The sequence below is a fragment of the Lepisma saccharinum genome, chromosome 7 (assembly GCF_977018435.1).
Source record: "Lepisma saccharinum chromosome 7, izLepSacc3.1, whole genome shotgun sequence".
NCBI lineage: Eukaryota > Metazoa > Arthropoda > Insecta > Zygentoma > Lepismatidae > Lepisma > Lepisma saccharinum.
The window spans coordinates 75,057,644-75,074,245 of NC_139235.1; the positions used below are offsets into that span (position 1 = coordinate 75,057,644).

General features: G+C 34.1%; 1 protein-coding gene across 2 annotated transcripts in view; it reads right to left on the reverse strand.

Moving 5' to 3' along the window:
- Positions 1 to 5,811: 5,811 nt before the first annotated feature.
- Positions 5,812 to 16,602, reverse strand: part of LOC145989927 (diacylglycerol kinase epsilon-like) — a 54,343-nt gene continuing 43,552 nt past the window's right edge. For both annotated transcript variants that reach the window (XM_083125445.1, XM_083125446.1), the window contains exon 11: positions 5,812 to 15,365. In XM_083125445.1, the coding sequence (XP_082981571.1) occupies positions 15,249 to 15,365 (117 nt within the window). In that variant the 3' untranslated portion in view covers positions 5,812 to 15,248. The remainder of the gene's footprint in view (positions 15,366 to 16,602) is intronic.

Consider the following 16,602-nt stretch of genomic DNA (forward strand, 5'->3'; position numbering starts at 1 on the left):
ATCTAACATCTTAGGAGGACTTTTACCTTCAGAAACATTTGAAGAGAATGGTGCATGCACTTAAAGTCCATGATATTGACCATCTGAGAAAAGGCATAGTTGCTGCTTGCGATGTTGTTGCACCTGCTACATTGCCAAATGTTCTATGTGAGTGTGAGAGACGTCAACGAGTGTGCTCACAGGAATATCGACAACATTATAATGTGCATATATCGTAAGTGAAAGATATGTGTATAACTTTTTGCTGGCTAATGATTATTTTAAAAAAAACTTCGCTGCTTCATTTCTCGTGAAATTCTACCCTGATTTGATGTATCACATCACCCCCTTTTCTTTGAAATTTTTGCATTGAATTCAGTATGGCGGTCAACAATATGCCAGATCTGTGGTTGACACACACAGCTAGAGATCTTCCTGTGGCTAACCTATTCTTTTCATGACCAGGATAACTCCTTTACATTTTGTAGAGGACGTTAAAGGACTTTTGACTTGTCATAGTTCATGTAATGAGGCTTTTATCAGTCGCATAGTTACACATATTATTTTGTATCTTCTGATCCCATTGCAGTCCCAGAATGATTTTTTGATATGTTTTATAGTATAGCATGAGGGACCAAATATATTTTTTTCACGATTTTTGGTGATGACATGTTTTGAGATATTCACTGTCAAAGGTCAAGATCACATGACAAAATTATATTTTTATCCAAAGGTAGGCTTGTTAAATATCAGTGGAAAGCTTGTTCAATTCTCTGTACAATAGGCTTTATTCGAGCTTCTTAGGCGAAATAGGGGCGGAGTTACAGCACATTTAGTATAGCTATGCGGGCTCAAAAAGGGCAATTTCTGCTAACTTTGACCTTGAATAATTTAATAATTACAAGACACAAGAAACTAAAAATTTTCATAGTTACCAAGTTCCATGCATAGCTTCAACTCCCCAAATTTCATGAAAATCGGAGATGGTCAGGTTGTGGGCTGTGTTGATTTCGCATGGAATGACTCAATAGTAGTTTAGTTTCAAAATTTCCCTTACCTGGGAAAATCCCATGCTGGTTAGAGCATTGACATCGCTGTAAGGTTTTACCGCCATTGTAAAACGATGAGTTTCCTGTCTAAGAAGCCACTACAAAGACGTCACCAACCGCCTCCAGGCGCTGGTCGGGGAAGAATTCAACCGCTGAAGCCTGGTGGTAGTTTTAAAGGAAAGGAGTCCATCCCCATGTATAGAGCGAGCACAAGGAAAACAAACCTTGGATGAAAAATCCCCCGCAGCCTTCTTTCCATTCAGCTCGGGCTATAAGGAAGCATTGTCCACTCCCCGTCCTCTCCTCGCGGAAGTACGGTGAACAGGAGTCGCGGGTTATATACTATCATTTTTTCCCGCGGTCGTTGTTTGAGAGTGAAGCTTCAGTCACATTTGATAGTCGATTATTTTCTGTATTTAATCTGGGCTTCGGCGATAGCCTAGGTAGCCTAGAATATACGCGCCTGCCTTCCAGGTACACAGGACAACAGTCGAAAGACTGCTCAAAGCTCTGGGTTTCACCAAAGTTTGATCATTGGGCTCCACATCATCTGAGTGCAAATCAACGATAGGGGCAAGTCGCGATCTCTGTTTCCTTGCTCTCCCGGTACAAAAATACCAGTTCTTGCCACGCATTGTCACGGGCGATGAGAAGTGGATTATGTAGAGTAATGTAAAGCGTCGCAGGACTGTGTGCCACATTTCTGAACCGCCACCCTTGATGTCCAAACCAGAACTTCATCCCAAGAAGGTGTTGTTGTGTGTGTGGTGGGATGTCAAAGGAGTAATTCACTGGGAGGTCCTGCAACCTAATCAAACCATTAATGCCACCTTCTACTGTGAAGATTTGGACAAACTGCGAGCAGCATTGCGATCGAAGCGACAAGGCCTCGCCAATCTGCAAGAAGTGATCATCCACCATGATAACGCCAGGCCACATTTTACTACACCTGCCCTATTCTCCAGACTTGGCCCCTACAGACTACCACGTGTTTCGCACGTTGCAGAACTCCTTCCATCTTTGGTGATGTGGAGGCTGTGAAAACTGCCTTACAACAGTTCTTGGGACTCCAAACCTCAGAACTTTTATTGGTGCAGGTTTCATCTCCTGTCACCAAGATGGCACACCAAAAACAGGTAGAACTTTTGCACATACCTAATAGGTTTCCCTTTCCACTACCAACTTGTCTTGTCAAATATGGAAAAATACATGTTTCTACTGATTCATAGTTTAATCTTCTATTTTACACTCATACACATGTTTGTCATGCCAAACACCAAACAGCAGTTGTATGCTCCTTTGTCTGTACGGAAATTATGGAACAAATAATTACAGATAATTGTTGACACTACATACACAGTCTTTACAGTACATTACACACACAGACAACTAGTATGAGACTGGATTTATAGTTGATGTTGAAAGGATGATTTAAAAGATACTGGTAATGTGTATTCTGAATCAAAGAAATATCAAGGAAGGTCTTCAAGTCAACCAAAGCCAAACGAATACATTTGTCCAGTCTGTTACTAGATGCCTAAAGTTACAGCCTCAGTATTAACAATCAAAGCCAGCAATACAAATAGTACACTCAGTTACATAAAAGCAATAAATAATAAAAATATTTCTCTTCTGTCTTAAAAACAAACATTTTTTTTATAAAATACAAAATATATATTTAAAATTAAAAATTTGAAGGAAAAAACTACCAAAAAAAGTAAGGATAACAAAGCATTTCTAAGAGTTAACGCACACACAAACACTTTCAAATGACACAGTTCAATGAAACACATCAACTATTGATGTGACGAAACAGAGAATTTACAATTCTGAGGTAGTCTCCGATATATTTTCTGAAGTGATTTTAACGTTAATACCTAATGATTACAATACACAGCTTAACAGAAATACAGTGGGTTTTACAGCATGATACAAGTAGAAATACTGTAAAAAATTATGTTTGTATGTTATAAATATTCTTAGATATTAAACACTGGGAAAGAGACAGTTTAATATTAAATATGCAAGAAAATAGTTTCAAGATCACATTTGTTGAGTTTTCCTAAGGCAACTTTTAGACTGAAGTGACAGTGACAAGTAACGTGTGTCAGTTGGAAACAAAAGATTCAAAAATAAATGCAACTGACACATTTTTACAGACAGGAGCGACCTGTGTCAGTTGTCACTTGTCCCTTCAGTCTGAAAGTTGTACAGTACAACACCATCTGCACTAAACTTGCCAAGATGGTCTTTGTGATCAAAATTTTGATAATGAGATACTGAATACCAGAATCGGTTCAAAAATTGGAATATTACAAATTCCGATACTAGTTCTGATATGGTACTTTTGGTCAATATTCTTAGATCGAATTTGTCACATCTCTATAAACTATAATTGGACAATGAACATTGATGTTTTCTACACTAAAAATATAACAAATACTTTCCTACAACTTTCAGCATAATCAAGTGTTCATATTGACACATAATAATTTTATCTGCACAAATATTACCAAGAAATATATTCAATAATAAAAACAAACATTATAAAATTTTAAAAAATGAAAGAAATATCTTTCAAGGACAATGAATAAAATTGTAGAATAACTATAATTACAGAATTAAAAAAACTATTATTAATAATGGTAGAGAAAAATATAATTTATAATCTAAATATAATAAATATAAACCAATACTGATTAATAATAGTTCTTTGGTACTAAACTACTACTGATTCTTGCTGCAAGACATCACTAAAGGTAACATTTTTCTTCAATTATAGTGGTTTAAAATTCACTTTATAGATTGCATAATGAATTGTAAAAGAATTCTTTACCGATTTGATATAAAATGTCAAATAATGGGTTCAGAATCTGAACAACATATGCAATTCCTTTTCTGATTCAAATATTTAAATTAAATTGTAATTGTTAGAATTTAAAAGTATCAACACTGGAAAAATATGCATAATTTTGCTTTATTTTCTAGCTCCAAAGCAAGCCAGCTGTAGTGAAATGCATTGGAGTATCAAAAGAAAATGTGTCAAAAGTTAACAACCTTAAATTAACAAAGTACCGAGTGATCCACTGAAGTGTAGAGTGCCACGTCGGTGTTTGCGCTATCGGCAGACAAGCTGTAGACAGTCCATGAATCATACGTGCAAGTTTCCGAAACTAGTTTGAAGAGTGATTTATTTACTTACCAATTTACGAAAGAAGGTGCTGAAACTGGCCACCTTCGTTGTACACATATTTTTGACACCCCTTGATGAAGTTACTCATAACTAGCTGCAGTTCCCATTGATTAATGTTGGTGATTTCTTGGTGGACGTTATTATGTTTCAGTTCTTTCAGGGTGCGTGGATTTGACTTGTATGTAGCATTTTTTAGTCTACCCCAGAGATAAAATCGCAGGGAACTTTTACACCTTGGAATCTTGTCTCAAATTGCCTTTGAGCTTAATGTGCTAATTGAGTTAACACATACTCATATGAATCATAAATAAATACATGCTGTGCAGTAGAAAACATTTGCTGAGCCATAACATACTTTGCGGTTGAATACACAAGAAAAGACAATACATAACAAGCATCCTATCACTTCACAGTCGCCAGACTTATAAACAGATCACTCAACACAAAACAAGGACCCTTATCACTTCACAGTCTCATGTCTACTTTCAGGATATCCGTAAAAACTGGTTTCTAGCCCTCTCTCCCCAACTTACATTAGTGTGTGTCTTAATAAAGATGTATCGAAAATGTGTGCACATTGAAGGCGACTAGTTGGAACACCTCCTTTTTCAAATCTGGTAAGTAAATCACTTTTTAAAATAATAACCGGGAACTGTTGGGCATTTGCTTCATCGACACACTACGATTGCAACAAATGGTTGCGAGTGCCTTGGTTGCCGAACACTGATGTGGTGGTATACATTTCAATGGATCGCATTGTAGTATATCAAATATGTATCAGATCTTTAAAATAAGTTAGGATGCATAGATGGCAAATAAATATGCATTTATATATGCATATATATAAGTCATTATATATATATATATATATATATATATATATATATATATATATATATATATATATATATATATATATATATATATATATATATATATGTGCCTTTACAAGCGATGAAACTACTTAAATACCTATTTTTTAAAATTAAGGTAATTACACATTAACATATTAAAACATACAAGGAGTAATTATAGAACAATATTTATGCAGTGGAACTTCAAATTAATGTTTTTCAGGGGATGACTATAAAAACAAAACTTAAAATGCAAGAAAATGTAAAATTCAGGAAATGTTTTAAAATTCTGCTCACTTGGGACGATGAGGATTGAATGTATTACGTAATGTGAAGAAAACGGAAACATGAAATTTGGGGTGTCCCTGCATTTAATCCTTGATATACACTGCCCGAAAATTGAAACAAAACATTGGAGACTTTTTGTTTCAATTTCTGAGCTATGTATATTAAGACATTATATAAATTATGTTGTTTACAATTTTTAAACATATCATCGAACAAATGTTCATTACTTAAACTTGTAATTAGACATAACATTTTAATATTTCAAATTGACTTTTTTCATTTGAGTTCCCTTAATTTTAGAAAAAATATATTAGTTTTGGTGACAAACTGGAAATAAATCCAAAATTATTTTTTATTAATCTAGCTTGAATATATGCAAGCAGTAAAGTAGTATTTACAAATTCATACCAATAATTTTATTTAACAATTGCATAATTTTCAGAACAACACGTACACCTGATTATTTTATGAAAGTTACATAGTATATTTCTAGTTCAATTTTTTTAAAAATATCCCATGTTATTTGTAAAAAGTAATGTCACTAAATAGAAACATCAAAAAATAATGAAAAATATACACGATACAAAAATAATTACAATTACAATAAATATAAAAATGTAAACTGCCATTATTTAAATCTACTACATCAAAAAATGGGGTACCAGGATATTGAACCAAAAGTTGGGTACCCATATCTAGAATCATAATCTTGGATATTTCATGATCTAAATCGGACTTTCCTTATTATGGACCGACCGACTGAAAAATAAGTTTCATCTGTTTAGTTGCTTCATCCATTGCCAGACAATTTAACATTACCCAATGGATGTGTGTTCCTTTTCCCCTGTTGCTTTCATCTTCACCCCATCTCCCCCTGCTTTTTTTTAAATTTCAGAGGTTCACGTTCCGATTGTTTGCAGGCCAAAGGATCCTTGAATGTGGGTGTACGAGGTGTGATTGAAAAGTTATGAGACAGGAGTCACCACTGTTAACTCGTTAGGTTTTGCAGGGGTTCTGTGTGAGGAAAAGAAAGCTTGTATTGTCCTTGAAGGATCATATCACATCTCGATCTTTGATTAGTTGTGAGCTGCAGCCTGTTGAGTGTGAACGTGTGTAGTGTTGTTGGCTGATTATTGTGTGTAGAGAACAATGGATGAAAAAACGAAACAATGCGTGAGTATAAAAGTTTGCTTTAAAACTGGAAAATCAGCTTCGGAGACCTATAAACTGTTCAAAATAGCTTTCGGGGATACGTGTGTATGTAGGGCAAGTGTTTTAAACTGGTACAGTAAATTTAAAGATGGCAGATAATCAGTCGAAGATGATCGGCCGAATATGATGACAATGTTACTAATTTTTTCCATAGTACTGGTATTGTGCACTAAGGGAACAGAACTCAAGATCCATTTCCAGACAGTAGACAGTTTTCCTGCTAACATGAGTGAACTAAGAGAAGAACACTGTAAACGGTTTCTCCCGGAAATCAGTGACATGGAGTGGCAGTTTCAGGGATGTTAGAATACAAGAGTGATGGCACAGATTTCAAAAGGTGCACACAGAGGAAATCTGGATTTTGGAGCTTCCATGAGAAAAGGCAAAAACTGACAGTTTCACCAATGACATTTCAAATTTGTTATGAAAATTCACGTTCTTTTGGAAGAAAAACCTAGGTGCTAGTGTATGCAAATAGTGTATGTAAATATCGATATTTGGAATTACTTTTTTTACAATTTGTGAAAAAATCTGATGTGATGGGGAAGAAATGATTCGTAATCAGCATCCTGGAATTTTCTTAAATCACCTTTCATTCCCAAAACAGTTCTCAACAAGTTTAATTTTCTAGAGATGCAATTGACCACTGTAACAATTTAAAGGTCTTCAAAATTTTGCATATACTGCACATTCAATGTACATTGTGCATTTTACATAATTTCCATGATATTTAGACTTTGCAAGAGTGTCACCTGCTATTTTGTGCTACTCAGATTCCAGAAAAGTACTAGCTGTTATTGTTGATTAAATTCGAACTGATATCAGCTCAGTCCTGATAATATTCCATAATTTTGGATCCAATTTATCCTAAATTCAAAGGAAATCAAGGTATCTTATGGGTAGCACAAGCCCCACTGTCTCCTTTATTAATGTGTCCTCAAAACACATGCAGAAGAGATAAATTTGAAAAGATAATCAAATTTTTAAATAACTTTCTGCAAAGTTGTGTTCTCAGGAAAATTGTTTAATAATACAGGTCATGTGAAAATGTTGTTTTCGGCATTACTTCATCTCACAGAATTTGGTGTAACTTGTAACATAACTACAGACAAGAAAAAAATCTGTGTTAAAATCTTACACAAAGCTTAACTTTCTTACAAGATTATTATTATTCTTTTGCCAACATTCTAAAACTAATAAATATTATTTCCAGGTATATTTAGAGATAATCCTGTCAGGTCATTTACAAAATAATCGTCACAACATACAAAAATTTCAAACACGTTAAGCGCCAGATACATAAATGTGATACACAAATTTACTTTACCAGCAGGCTCTATGCATTAAAATCATACATGTTTTAAGTAAGTTTTTCAGTTTGTGTATTACCTGTGTGGACTAATGATATGGAAAAAGTACATATTTGTTTCTTGTGGTCCTTCAATAAGAAGCATAACAATGGTCTGATAATTTTTAGTACAAATGTCAGTAGCGCATGTTTAGAAATGCAGCGTTACTGTCATTTGTTCAGTACTGAGTTACATTGTGCAGTAGGTGGTGATGTTTGCTATTTTGTAGTTAGAAGTTTCGTTTTTGTAATAGAATGGAAAATCCCGAAGTGTTACAATGATGAATGGAGACTGACAAAACTCCAGCAGTAAACTTTATGCTTTTGGTGACCTTAGTGACAGTGCTGAGCCGGAATTACATCAAGGAACCACATGCACTAATTAAGCACTGAGATTTGTCTAAAATATCAACCACCTGGTTGATGCATGCACAGAAACTTTGATTAAGGATGGCAAAAGCCTTAAGGAAAGTTTGATCAGGAAAGAAAACCTCACTTCATCTCACTGTTTAATTGTATTGATGGCTACAAAACAGGGGCATATATAGTGTGTGTCCAGACCCACCGAAAATTACCCTTAGTGTAATTTTAAACATACAGAACGAAGTGGGATAGTCATGGGATATAATGCTTCTCTATACTTGCTTGGAACTTTCATCGGCTTAACAATACTTCATTTCTTAAATAGTATATTTGTTTAATAACGAAGATAAGATCTCTCTACACCAAATTTATAGGTGAAAGTATAATAATATAGGAGCACAGAAGGGGGCAAGGATGGCCCCACCTCCCCCCTGTAAAATGAATGCCAACCAAAAACTATATATTTTGCATATATATTTTCATTTCAGTCACAGTAATTTACATTAATTATTATAATGGGGATGTAGGAACATAATAGTTTCAAACTCAAGTGGTGTTTTTTGAGGGGGAAACACTATTAAGGGGGTAATATACCTCGTTTACCACCTGGGAAAAAATATTTTGCTTGCCTCTTCCTGGTAAAAATATATGTATGCCCATGATTAGGGGAGCAATTGCTCCCCCCCACCCCCTTTGCCTTGACCCCTCGTGTGCATGCCTATGACCTGGTCCTGACAAATAAAAGAATGAAATGTTGTCTGGAACTTAACGTGTTAATGTACACAAGAAATGTGCTTACATATCCACATACCTGTTTATTTACTTTGATTAATTTCGGTGGCCACTGCCACTGTCCACATCAGAACTTGTAGTTCCTTATCTTACTGCATCTCAAGTCCTCTTAACGTGAAATTAATAAATGAAGTTGGAATAATTTCTAATCATGCACAAATCCTGCACATTTTGTACAAACAACTTTCTCTTACAACTATGCAACACCATACAGTTAAGGTAAGTACAAAATTACTACAATATAATGCTACTATGTGCTAGCATGAAATTCTTCTTGGATCACACACACATTATCACAAACACTTTTCACATTTTACAAAATGCTACAAACATTTCACAAACTGCTTTAAAAAATATTACTTTAGTTATATATCACATAGTGGAATCAGACATGTAACAACTAACTTTAACAACAATTGTTCTCTATACACACTAATTTTAACAAATATACCTTTCACTGATATTTCCATGCAGTGTCATACTTTAATGTTACACAGGAGGGGCCTAAATTTAGAGTAGGATTTGATATGCAAGTACGTTTTTTGTTACGAGTTCAAATTTTATTCCCTTGCAGGTAGATATTATGACTGAGTCTTGTGACATTGATCATGGTGAATTTCATGATGGAACAAGTGAAAATAATGGATTTTTCCCATCACTTTAATGTAAGAAATGGATCTTTCAGCTCTCAATTACTCCCTGTAGCAGGTGCACACAAACGAACTGCGTACACATGAGCAGCTCAAGGAGAATATTTGGGCCCAAATCGAGCTAATTTAAATCATGTCATCTTTAAACCTACTATCGGATTAAATATTATAGATACTCGAGTTTAGACTGCAATTAAAAATTAACCAGTACACCTACAAAGAAACGAGTTACATCAAAAATTAGCTTATTCAATTCTGCATTAATCTATTCTAACCAAATTCCTTTTCAAGTATGCCTTGTATTTTTTATCGTTGTGAGAACAAAAAAGGGGCAGTTTTTTTGAGTTTTGCAAATCATTGCTCTCTTTGAAATTCTGTAAATCAAAAACGGCTTGTCCGATATTATGAAATTTTAGTATGGTGCAGGGAGAAAGGTTTTATACACAATTCTTAATTTTCAGATTTTTAAAATTGGTAAAAAAAAAACCGTTCTCATCAATTTTGCGAAACAACTTTTTCTTAGTATTGGGTAGACCTACATATACAATATTGGTCTTGTTTCGAAGCTCTTTGCATCTGTTTTCAAAACCCATTATCATTGTCAATTCACATTGTGAAACCGATTTTATACAGATTTTCATTCAAGGGTAAATATGTGTGTGGAACGTGGCAACATTGCACGGAGAGACTAGCAGTGACAGCCTGCAGTTTCCACGGTTCAACAGACATCTATGTGTGTCATGTTGGCATGTTCCGTGTACAGCTGTACTCTGTTGCATAAAAAAATCTGTATAAAATCGGTTTCACAATGTGAATTGACAATGATAATGGATTTTAAAAACAGATGCAAAGAGCTTCAAAACAGGAACAAGACTGTATTTGTAGGACTACCTAATACTAATAAAAAGTTATGTAGAAATTTTTCAGCACAAAATGCAGGCTTGACCAGTAATTTCTACGTAGTACATCTGTGTGTGCCTAATCTTCAATAAGAAAAAGTTGTTTCTTAAAATTGATGTACCACCCTCAATAGATCGAAGTGAATGAAAAAATACAGTATGTAGTGGTGGTACATTCCTACAACCCTGCAAAGTTTCGTTGAAATCAGACTGATACTTCTTGAGTAAAACAATAATAACCTTGTATAAAGTATGTTGCCAGCTTCGGGAAAATGCCCGGAATTTCCCTTCTAGAATCGGCCGTATGGATGCTGGATGGACCAAATTTGGAGGGAAGCACGAGAAAAGACCACTCTATGAGGATATGTAATGCTCATGCTGCAACTTGTTAAATAATAATAATAATAATAATAATAATAATAATAATAATAATAAAAACCGGAAATTACGGGGTTCGGAAATTTTGCATAATTATAGAAAATTTCCAACTTTGGGCCTTTGCTGCCGCTTCCCCCCTGGATACTTTATTTTCGGATGTTACTTGAAATGTTGCTTTTTACTCATTCTTACATTTAGAATTTAAATTGTTCAAAAATATGCAGTAGTTCAGCAGTTACAGCCATTTATCTTTAAATCCCTAAGTAAAATAAAGGGAAACAAAGGGCTCTTTTCAAATGGTGCTTGTTAATAATAGCAACAATGGATGTACTGTTTTGTAATTACAGTATTTAATACCTTCACACATAAACTAATGAACAAAAATACAGAACAGAAATACAGTGTATAGTTTTCAAGAAATGACGTGTTAATTGCTGCCATGTGCTAACATTTGTTGGGGCAAATTTTGACAATCGGGCCTTTGCCCCCGCATCCCCCCCCAAATCCTTAATTGTCAGACATTGCTTAAAATGTTGCTTTTTACTCATTCTTGCTTGTAGCATTTATTTTTTTCAAAAAGATGCAGTAGTTTACAAGTTATAGCCACTTTTAGAAATCTATCCCATAATAATATGGAGGTAAAAAAGTGAAACAAAGGATGTTTTCAAACTTCGCTTGTTAATAATAGTACCAATGGATATATTATTTTGTAATTTGAGTATGTCATACCTTTATGTGTATACTTAAGAAAAAAGGCAGAACTGAAATATTGTGTGTAGTTTTTGAGAAATTGCACACTAGAGTCGTTTTCACGTTCAGAAGACACAACGGCGCTTATGGAGAAACCGCACAGTGTTGCCAATACAGCGCTAGCTCATGTCGCCGGGAAATGATGACCTTCCTTCACAATGAAGGTGTTACATATTTTGTATATATAATGATAATTATATGTAATTATTAATATTAATATTATACTGTGAACGTTACAGTTACCCTTTGCGATCACTACACACGCGAGTGTAATGTACGAATATGACACTTCAGAAATCACTTAAAAAAGTAAAAATCACCGAGAGCTCACACAACTGAAAACACTTTTTCGGGAGAGGGAAAAAGTATAAACAGACCAAAGCAGATCTCTCACTCAAGTAAGGGGAACCTGGCACATGGGTTAAATTCAAGTTGCAACCCAAACAAACAAATGAGTTATGGCCCACGTGAACTGATAAGACGTGAATGACTCAAGCAAGGCATGCCATATTTCTATCTTGAAGCCCCATATTTTGTCACGTGTTGGAAAGCCTTTCAAAGGTTAATATGGTGTCTATGAATTTATGTGTACGTTGGAAACTCAAAGGTGATCTTCATTTCAGTATTAATGTCGACAGTAATGTAAACGAAAACAACGTGTATTTGCGACAGCACTAATGTTGCTCACAACAGCAGCATTGGAAATAATTGTCAATTATTAAATTTAAGTAATTTCAATTCTATTATAACTGCATGAAGTTCATATTTTTACTGAATGGGAATAAAATAACAACTCGAAAACTTGGTGGTGATAGCCGGAATGCTGCGGTGAGTCGGCTCAAGATGGCCAGACAACGTCTCCTTACTTCGCGCGCGGTTCGGGTTAAAAAGAAACTCCAAATGCATGGAAGTAATATTTCTGGGAACCTTTGAGTGGTTATAAAAAATAATTTCATTATTTTCTCCACAACTTTGTCGCTGGAAGTTTTTACTTCGAATTACAGAACAAAAAATGGCCACCGACGACATTTTCTACTGCACGAATATAAAAAATCTCTACATACTTTATTTGAATATTTTTTAATGCGAATATGCTTTAAAGTATTGATAAATTCTGAGTACCACCGTCACCTATGACAATTAAAAAACAGTGTCAATTTTTTTAATAATGAATGCTTCAATTTTACGGCATGTTTCAACGTTAGGAATGAAAACAATGTAAAAATTGTGTTTTCACGGAAAATTTGAGTTTTTAATTTATCTAAAATTATGTAAGCAAATTACCAGTTTTTTGTGTTCACCATCGTATTCTCTACAAAATTTCCTGCAAAACTGCAGGTACCGATTTTACTTAAGCTAAATTTGTAAATCCAGAAATTTCACAACAGCGTGCTCGTATTTCCCATAAGAAAAGCATTGCCCATAAGAGCCCATTGTGTCTTCTGAACGTGAAAACGACTCTAACTGCTGACGCATGCTGCTGGTCAAAGTTTCGACCATCCGGTGTTAAGGGGTTCACATGTGGTGGTCGAAATTTCGACCGTCAGGAGGCTAAAGGTTAACGCAGAATTGAATAAGCTAAATTTTCATGTAACTCGTTTCTTTCTAGGTCTACTGGTTAATTATTAATTGCACTCTAAACTCTAGTATCTATAATTTTTAATCTGACAGAAGTCAAGACAAATCTCCACACATTAAGCATTCATTGTATACATCACTCAAATTAGTTTATTAATAAAAAAATATTTAAGTGTCAATTTCTACTCTGATTATTGGCCAACCCTGAATGAATCTGTATGTGTATGTGAAAAATAGCACATGTTAGGTGCAGTCAATAATTTTGTGGACAATAGAGCCATTCAGCAATGCTGTACAATGTATTGTACTTACAAGTAATGTCTATGGATGATATATAAGTAATTTACATATGTGAACAATGTTTCAGTAAATGAACATTTCACACAGCAAACTCTAAATCAAAATTTGTCTTTTTAAGTTCAACAAATATACAGAGTATAAATAGAACTAGATCTTCAGTTTTAGATGGAAACCTAACACCATTATACCTCATCAATGAAGGGTAGAAGCATACCTAACTTTAAAGAAACTGTACACACATTCTGATAATTATCAAGTATTGGGGAAACTGGTGACCAAATCTGACAAATATTTTACGAAAGAGAATGACAAGATGATAAGAGAGATGAGAAAACAAATTTTGGGTATATCATGTAAGCAAGAAATCTTACAAAATCATAAATCCCACGAAAGAAAAATCTCACTGCAAAATAAGATGTGATGTAGAATCCATTGAAAACTTCCAACACAATCCATTGAAACCCTGATTATATGTTTTCCAGAGGATCACATCTAAAAAACTTGTAATGCTGGAAAATTTTATGTTTTGCCTTATTCAGATCTGAATATAAAATCAGAGTTCTCCTGTGGTTAATTTTGAAACTACTGCTATGATAATTCATTAAGAAACTGCACAGGCATTATCTGTCAAATGTATCGATTGTTTAAAACAATATCTTTGTTCTAATTTTTTTCTGAATAAAAAATACACACTTTATATTACAATCTTACTGTAATTAAAGCGAGCAGAGAGAAATGTTTCATAATAATAATAGTTTAGAACTTTAAAAGCTTCACTGTATTAACTGTGCCAGCAAAGCATGTATGAATGGCAAACATGACTTGATTGACTCTGAAACATTGTTGTCACAATTATTTGCTTGAATGCAATTACTTGGCAAATACATTTTGATTGGTGTTCACAGTAACTATAATTCCACATAATTATTGATTCTTCTACATTATATATATTAAATAGACTTCTTAAATTTTCTTTTCACTTCTCATTATAAGGCTTATTCTTATGCATTAAAAATAATGAATTTCCGTGCCTGACATACTTGGGTTATTAATACATGTGGTACAGACCACAGCAAGATTTTTAAAGTTTTTGTCATTTAATTCAAGAATATTAAAAATTTAACTTTTCTGCAATAACGAGCATATAATTTATTGGTGTTACTATACTGAGTAACAAGATAAACTTTAATACAATTTCCCATTATAAATACAATAAAAATTCACAGCCAACAAATTAGTATTATACTACATGGCATAACAAGGAAAAATGCAAAAATGCTTAACAAAATGAGTAATCTCTGCTGAAATATATTTTATGTATCCTACCAGAAATCTTTTTTCAACAAAAGAGCAGAGGGGAAGAAAAAGTTGTAACACAGCATTCGCTAGTAAAATCTTTCAGCTGTTTTAATAATCATATCTGCATAAAGCTTATATTTCTTTGGTAGGAATTAGAGAGAACAGACAAGGAGATTCAACAACAATTTACCTGATTCATACATAAACAATACTGCAACAGTGTAGTAACGTTTGTAAATAAGTACCCAGCCACCACTAGATGAGGTTGAACAACATATTCAGTCACTAGGACTAACAGGCTTTCTTGCTATCCTCGTTACTTGTCCAGCTTAAGCATGGTTGCCTGGTTATGAAATGTGATATCAATGTCACCAGGATGTTGTTCCCACGGCTCTCCGTCAACTTGAACAGGCGTTGTTGCAAGCAGACGGATCTAAGAGAGCAGAACAAAGCAAAACTAGTTACTATTCCAGCAACATGGCAAAATTCAAGTACTGCGCAGTTAGAGTTAAAATTCTCCTAATCAGAGCCATCCCGAGTTAGTTTGAACAGGGTGTCCACTCTAGGACCATGATAAAATTCAACTATAATTCCCAGTTTTCAAGGCAAACTTTCCAAAAATTCAAGGGTACAAGCTGATGTTTTCTCTATTTCAACCTTATGTACAATCACCTCTCACCACACACACATTTATAATATAAAAGGTTTGTGTGATTCCAATGAATCCAAAAATTCTAATTCATTCAATTAAATGGTACATATACTATTTAAAATATTCAATTTGAGGTGTGGAATTTACATTTGCCATTTCACATACTCAGATTAGAAATACATCTACAAACACAAGTCACAAATGTTACGAAATATACTAATATACTCAAATTTACCTAGTCAACTTTATGATATCTTATCTTGCAATAATCTGCCTATCAGATAGATTGTTCTGCAAAGGACACTAACAAAGTAAACGGATTGTGAAAATTCTGTTTTATTTTCCACGCAGTTTTTTCTTCTCTTTTCCTTTCTCGACAGACATAAAAGCTAAACTGTCAAAACCTTGCCTTGGGGTATTTGTAAATGTATAAATTCATTTCAATTAATAAAAGTTGGAATTTTTCACGTCTACGGAGAAAAATTCACTTAGAATTCACGCATAATTCCCGAAGCCAATAATTCACGCACAATTCCTGGAATTCAAGGAATTTCCGGTGAGTAGCCAGCCATCCTGTTGCAGCAACACATTGTTGTGAAACTTGGTATAGAGGCTATGCAGACCATAGGAAAGAAAATGCCAATGAAAAAAAATAGTTCAATTTCTTCCACCAGGTGGAAATCTGGCACTGAAATAATGACAGTCAGAAGTCGGACATTCGAAACTTTATTTTCAGTTGATGTTGGTACTAGGATGACCAATTTTCGGCATTGAATTTATGAGAGATTTAGTTGCGACAAATTTTATGTATTTTTAGCATCACTCCAACAAATGTTTATGGAATTTATAGGCCTAATATTAAACAAAAGAATTAATTTACATTTTATATAATATACAGATCACTATAGAGAATAAAAATTTACAAATTTGCATTTTTCTTAGTCCTAACCCATATGTTTTTATCGAACTAAGCATCATTCAACTACTGCAAGATATGATGTCACTTCCGCCCACAAAA